The sequence below is a fragment of the Eschrichtius robustus genome, chromosome 10, assembly GCF_028021215.1.
Source record: "Eschrichtius robustus isolate mEscRob2 chromosome 10, mEscRob2.pri, whole genome shotgun sequence".
NCBI classification, from domain to species: Eukaryota; Metazoa; Chordata; class Mammalia; order Artiodactyla; family Eschrichtiidae; genus Eschrichtius; species Eschrichtius robustus.
The window spans coordinates 104,795,516-104,802,608 of record NC_090833.1 but is presented as its reverse complement, the minus strand read 5'-3'; the positions used below and the strand labels follow the sequence as shown (position 1 = coordinate 104,802,608).

Genomic DNA, 7,093 nt, shown 5'->3' with positions numbered 1-7,093 from the left:
CTGGCCCCTACACCCCGGCGGGGACTATTACCTTTCTCCTCCTTACCCACTCACGGAGCCTATAAAGAGATCAGGGGCTCCCGCAATATAGCTCCCAAGTCCTTTCTTCGCTCCAGGGCTGAGATGTCCCTCCTGGGAAGTGGCGGATCTCGGCTCCCTACATGCGGACTCGGCTCTCAGTGAGACATTTCCACCTCAGTCTAGGCCGTGGAGGGTCCAGACTCGCTCCTCTGCGGTCCAGCCTCTGCTCCCTGGAAGGAGCTCTCAGCCTCCTGGCCCTTGCCGTGCGCGCACTTACACTCACGCGTGCAGCTCCAATCCCGCGGGTGCCCAGCGGTCTCCACCTGAGTTTTCCTCTGCCAGGCGTTGGACAGTTGAGCTAAGGCTAGGCCGGAGGGACCAACTAGGGTTGCAGAGCAAGGGTTCCACCCCCATCCCCGCACACCCTCTAGCAGAGTCCCGAGGGACCCAGGGTTGACCTCGGAAGCTCCCGTTTGTACTGTATTCACCGAGATACGAGCCGTGCGCACGCTCCCGTTTTCCTTGCTTTCGAGAACCCAAACCTTTCGGAAGGTGGCTTGGGGTTGGAGAGGAATTAGAAGGGCGAGAGAAGAAAGGACTGGGGCGGGGGGAGATGCTGAGTTAACACGTGGGTTCTGCGGGAACCAATGGGGGTCCGCGGTTTCGTCACCCGGCCCCGGTCAATCGGCTGGGAGGGATGGCCCAGAGGAAGGCGCAGTCCGGGGCGCTGGGTGTCTATCGTAGACCTTGGGTCTGCGGAGTCTGCAGCGACAAAACGGAAAGCTCAGCGCGCTGCGCACTGTGGGGACCGGGGACTCCCCAGCCCCGCCCCCTCCTCCTTCAGGATGTTACTGAACCCTGTCACCTCCACTCCCTTTTCGGTTAATGACATCCTGAGGCTGGAGCGTGAGCAGATCGGCCCGGAGGCCTTGCAACTCCGGGGTGCACGGAGGAGCCCGGAAAGCCCTCAGTACCTGCTACCGGTCCCAGAACAGCTAGGGTCGGAGGTTCCCAGCGCCGGTAGCGGCGACGGCGACAGAAGGCAGGAAGGGTCAGAGTCTCTTAAAGGTCTCTGTGAGACAGTCACAGAGATGGACGCTGAACCGGTGGGCGAGCCACGTGAGTACGCGCTCGGTCTTGGCTCCTACAGGGAAACCAAGGGGTGGGGTGGATCATTACCAATCGTCTCGTGGCGGGGGGGACACGCATCTCCTGGTCTTCCCGGCTCCGAGGGCTAGCCCCATTTTCCTTCACATGACGAGTCCGAAAGACAGGACTCTCAGCCCCCTCTACCATCTCCTCCAGACATCCTAACGAAAATGAGGTCCTGAATCTTGGGGGTTCACTATTTCCACAGCCAGTCCTCTGATTCCCACAGACACATCCCCGCCCCCGACCCACAGCCACAGTTCCCAGAAACTCCAGCTTCTCTTTCTTACAGCAAAGCCCTCTACAGTATCTTAGCTGTGCTCCATCACCGCCAGCTTTCCCAGCCATCTCCCATCCTCTATACCCTAAACCGTCTGCCGAAAGTGTAGCCATCAAAGCAGCCGGGCGCTTTGGGAGTGGAAACTCCGTAGGCTCTGGGGTCAATCCCAGCCCAGCCTTTTCTTGGGGCTTGCCGAGTGGCCTGGCCAGTCCAGTCGTTCCTCTGCCTGGAGCACGGTAAGGGCAGCTCGCGTTTTACAACGACTCCAGCAGAGTCTCAGCTCCTGGTCTCCGAAGGCGCAACCTTGTGCGCTGGCGGAGAGGCCAAGGCATCTGCGTCCAGCGGCAGGAAGGGAAGAGGTGGACGGGGGGGGTTGTGATGGGTTGGCTCTTGCCACCCGGGAAGTTTTGGCGGGAGAGGCTCGACATTCCGGGGGATGAAAAGGCTACTCTTCCTCTTGCCAAACCTCTGCGTCTTGGTCCGCAGCCTCCACGCCGGTCTGGGGGCTCCCGAGAGGCGCCTCGCAGGTCAGGCTTCCTCGGCCAGGCTGTGCCACGGACACTCCATTCGAGCCTCAAACTAACCACATGAAGAAAATTAAGATGCTGGTTCAGAGTTATTCGTCGACTTGCAGGCTGGTTATTCACCTACTCCAGGAGCCTGGAGAACAGTACACTTTGCTGTGTTCCCAAAGAAACCTGTGAATTTTCTGCAGCGGACTCTAAACCTTAAACTCTCCCAACGCTGCTCAGCCAGCTTGCCGTTCACTTCGGCTTTGCCGGAAAAGGGGTCACGCTCCTCTGACCATTGCTGTCACCTGGCAGCTGAAGACAGCCGCAGCAGGGCTTTCCTCCTCCGCTGGCGCGCCCGGGGCAGCTCGCTGTTCTGCGGCTGCGGTTGACGCCGAGAAGGGGCCGGCGCCCGGCTCCAGGAACTAGGCCCAGGGGCCACGGCAGCCACCGATCTCGCGTGGAAGGGATCTTCCCTCGGGGATTCTGTGCGCCTCCTCCGTCCTCAACTTGCTTTCAGGGACGCAGGGTGAGAGGGGCTCCGAACTGTGACCGGGAAAGCACGGAGTGGCCTGCAGCCCCTCGGCCTGCGTGGTCAGCGACTCCCAAATGGGGTCCTGCTTGTTCCACAGAGTCACTGAAGGCCAGCTGTTACTTTCTGATTTGCTAAGAAAACAAACCCTCGTCAATATCTTTCCTCTTTGCCTGGAGAGATGTCCTAAATTTGTCTGAGCACAGGCTTCTCTGAAGGAAGGTTTTATTTCCTCAATCTGAAATACCAAATAGCCCCTTGCCCCCAGGAGACTGCGTCAGCGCGGTTGTGGATTTGGAGTCGTATTCCAAGCAGTACCGGCTCTAATTAGGCGCCCCCTGCTCCGCCTCGCCAAAAGCATGCATCCTTTCACGTTCCCGGTTTTCTCCTGGCGTGAATTTCCATGAAGACTCAGCATTTCCTTCCTACCTACCCTTGGATAAAAAACAGAGCTTTGCCAAATCAGGAGATGTGGGAAGAAGGGAAGGAAAGTCTGCGTCTTGGAGGGCCCCGGGCACAGTCGCCCAGGGGTTATCTTCGAGGGCGCTGCCCGCGATCCGAAGAGGAAGTCAGGGAGAAGCCAACGCCACCCGCTCTCCCGGGAGACCCCAAAGGAGAAAGAGGACGCTTCTTAAAAAGCCAAATGTGGATCTCAACTTTACATACCCCGCAAAGAGAACCTCAGTTTCCGAGCCAAGAATCAGCAGCCAGAAAATATTTTTTGTTTTATTTTATGTTGTTAATTTGGATTACAGAGCATCGCGTCCAAGAAAGATGGGAAGGGTTCCTGGTGCCAGTGGAGCATCTGATGACCAAAGAGACAAGGATGTGAGCAAAGATGGGGTGAAGGTGGGAGGCACTGGAGACCCTGGCACCTGGGCTAGAAACCAAGTACCCTGCGATGCATGCCGGGCCACAACGGATAGCCCGGCAGACGGGAGCCTCCGGGCAAGCACGTCACCGAATTTTGGTTCTCTCCCTCTCTGCCTCTGTCTCTCTCTTTCCCCACCAAGAGCAATCTGAAGTCAGTCTCTATCTAATAGGCTCGCAGCAAAAGTTTCCCCAAACTCGCCCACACTTTAGAATTGCAATCACAGAGAACAGCCCAGATACAGACATTCTAAGAAGAAAATGAAGCTTAGACTCTGGATCAAGAGTCTACCTTTGGGGAAACGACTGTACACTGGATACCACTGAGTGTCACAATTTGTATTATGTTCCAGCAGCTGCAAAAGCGACAGAGCTTGGGGGAAAGGAACAAGCTCTGGGACGGGGTGAGGAGTCAGCAGAAGGGAGAGAAGGGGACCCCAAGTGAAGGCTACTAGGAGGGGAGGGGCGTCCCTTGAAAACAGTGTAAGAATCTCTCGGGTGAGCCTTAGGCTGGCGCTGACGGTGTTCCTTCCTGTGCTTTTAGAGTCCGGCCTCAGCGCAGCCTCGCCCCCCTGCGAAGGGATCCGGGTGCAGGAGCGCGACGTGGGTGACAGCGGCGGCGGCGCGCGCGGGGATGGCTCGGAGCATCCCAAAGGGCGGCCCCGGCGGAAGCCGCGCGTGCTCTTCTCGCAGGCGCAGGTGCTGGCTCTGGAGCGGCGCTTCAAGCAGCAGCGGTACCTGTCGGCGCCGGAACGCGAGCACCTGGCCAGCGCGTTGCAGCTCACGTCGACACAGGTCAAGATCTGGTTCCAGAACCGGCGCTATAAGTGCAAGAGACAGCGCCAGGACAAGTCCCTGGAACTGGCGGGCCACCCGCTAGCGCCGCGCCGGGTGGCGGTGCCCGTGCTGGTGCGGGATGGCAAGCCCTGCCTGGGCCCCCGCACGCCCGCCTTCTCCGACCCCTATGGCGCGGCCGCGGCGCCCTATTCCTGTTTCGGCGGCTACGCGGGCGCTGCCTACAGCGTTCCCTACGGCGGCGGCTACGCCGGCGCGCCCCCCGCGCCCCCCGCGCCCCCCGCACCCCAGGCCAGCTCTGGCTTCAGCGGGGGAGAACCGAGCGCCAACCCGCAGGGCCATCTGCCCGCCACGCTTCAGGGGGTCAGGGCCTGGTGAGGCGTCTTGGCTCGGATGCGCCACCCTGAACAGATAGATGCTCGGTCCCGCCTCTCCGCTAACCGATCGCGGCCGGGATGAGGGAGCGCCGCCGTGGAGGAAACAGGCGACCCGATGGCACTTCTCTCCCGAGCGATCCCTGGGACTAGGAATTGCCTTCGACTAGCCATCCAGCTGAAGGCCCTGGGGGCGTTCTTCTCCCAAGAGACGCAACGCGGGGCCTCCGCCAGCCGCCCACGAAGCAGCACTGGGAGGGAGGAAAGCCAAGGGTGGCTGGCAGTTTCGGGCGTCAGAGTAGTAGTTCTGAGGCAGGTGACTTTTCAGGCCTCAAATACAGGGGCCGAGAGGCTCCTTAATTTGTGTGCAGCAGCCCCAGGGAATGGGGAGGTGATGGGGGTGCTCTGGGGGGCCTCGATCCCCCGATTAAAGGCAACAGGGGGGGAAAGAAGGAGAAAAAGAGATGAGCCAGGGGAGGGGGATGAAGAGCCTGGAAGAGGAAGACCAGGAGGTCAGGAAGACTTGTGCGAGCCGGTCCTCCTGCAGGAGTTAATCTGCGCCCCCCACCCCTTCCACGGGCTGCGCTCCCTGGGACTCAGTAGCCAGTGGAGCGCTTTTTTCTGGAGGCACAATTGTTCTCCAGAAGATATCCACCACACTCTAGTTCTTCCCTCACTGTAAGTGCATTTTATCTCCTGTATACAGCTCAGCCTCTTGAGTAAATAGACTAAATATGTCAGTGTGTGTTTGCCTTGTGTGTAGGCCATTAGAATCTATCCACCTCTCGGTTTCTGCTCAACGACTTCAAATTAAAGTAAAAATGAAACTCAGAAGTTCTAAGTCTTCAGTACATAGAGAATTCCCTAGAGAGACAAAACTTGGATTCAGCTCTGGAGAGGTTACCTCTCCCCATCTCCTTCCCAACCAGCCCCAGTAGGTTTTCTTTCAGAAGGTAGTAGGTTTCTAAATACCACACCAGAAAAGGAGGCTCCCACTTGTCCATAAGTCCTAACAGGATGGGCAGGAAGCCTGAACTTTAGGGGAAGTTACAATTCCCGCAGGCGCAAATATGTCTGAAATCATGCAAACTGAAGACTGAGAACAAACTCATTTTGTTAATGGGAACATGGGAATCAAATAAGAAAGTTGTCTTTGGCAGGTACTAGTACAAAAATCAGGCTCTTTTTCTTTGGATCTCATTTTTTAGACAATGAAAAACTCTTCTTCTTTATCCCCTGGACCACTAACTTGTCAAAAGTTCAATTCTATTATTTAATAAATTCTAATTTTAATTAAATTGTACTGGCCCTGCATTTTCTCATTTCTGCATCTGCCCTGGTTGTTTTTTGCCAACGTGGGAAACAGGGACTGCTTGGTCCTATGTAAACGATGCCTGACAATTGACAGCTTACATCTCTTAAAGTTTAAGTTAAAAACAAGGGTAAGTATTCACATTTCTCCTTACTACCATTTCCTTATATTTTCTCTCTTTTTTGGTTTCATCCCTTTTCCCTTTTATTTCTCCATAAATATCTGTTAATAAAAGTGTATTTAGAAATGCCCTGAAGTGTTTTTCAATTATAGTTAGTCTTGCATCCCTGGGATTAAAATGTATATTTTAAATTAAGAAATCTCAATAAATATTCCTTGGTCAATTAAGCTAAGATTAAAAAAAAAAATAGAGATTACAATTAAAGTCTCCATCATGAGAAAATTGTCACACGGTGATATCATACTTCTTTCACTTTGCGGGGGGGTGGGTATTCCTTACAAGACGAAAAGTTACCTGTGGACACTGGCCTTAGATTCATGACAGTTGAGTTTAAGTTTAATGCTGACACTGCCTAACCATCTGTCTGGCCCTCAGTTGTTCAGTGAGTTGTATTAAATTTTCCTGAGATCAGATTCTAAACTACTATAGGTTAATTTAAAAAAATCTTTTGTTCTCCTTTGGGCAAAGTTCTTACCTAGAAATGTAGGTCATCATTGTATGGATCTAGCAAAGTATTGATACTTGGCGCAGAGTAGAAAATTAATAAATGCTATTCTCTTCACCGTCCCACCCTCTTGCAACCCAAGGAGTGGTTACCAGACACATGTTGTTCTTTTTTTTTTTTTTTGGAGTATAGTTGATTTACAATACTGTGTTAGTTTCAGGTGTACAGCAGTGTTGTTCTGAATAGGCTTTGCCTCCTGAGCTCCCTCCATGCTTTTTGCCACATGGAAAAGCCCAGGAGGGAGATCGATGACTGTGGTCAAGCCTGGGAGTGAAGGGGACAGGGGCTTAGTTCAATCATCAATATCTCAGTCATCGCTGAACATGGGACACAAGAGAAAATAAGATTTGGCTGGCGCCCTGAAGGAATTTATTATCTAATTGGATACCAGAGACTAACATGAGAAAGGTATCTGAAAATACAAGGTGATATATGCTGCATGTCAAGTCAGACACACAATAAGCTCTCTAAAAAGAATGAAAAGCCAGTGTGAGCTGGGATGCTTAGAGAAGGTGCTTAGAGGAGGTGGATTAAGCCTGGTGATTAGGGTGGGAATGACACTACT

The 7,093-nt window shown here is 54.2% G+C and overlaps 1 protein-coding gene across 1 annotated transcript; it reads left to right on the top strand.

Annotated features, from left to right (window-relative positions):
- Positions 1–866: 866 nt before the first annotated feature.
- On the top strand, positions 867–4,534 carry NKX2-6 (NK2 homeobox 6). The gene is made up of 2 exons (XM_068551840.1): positions 867–1,140; positions 3,906–4,534. The coding sequence occupies exons 1-2, from the start codon at positions 867–869 to the stop codon at positions 4,532–4,534; spliced, it is 903 nt and encodes a 300-aa protein (XP_068407941.1).
- The last annotated feature ends 2,559 nt before the right edge of the window (positions 4,535–7,093 follow it).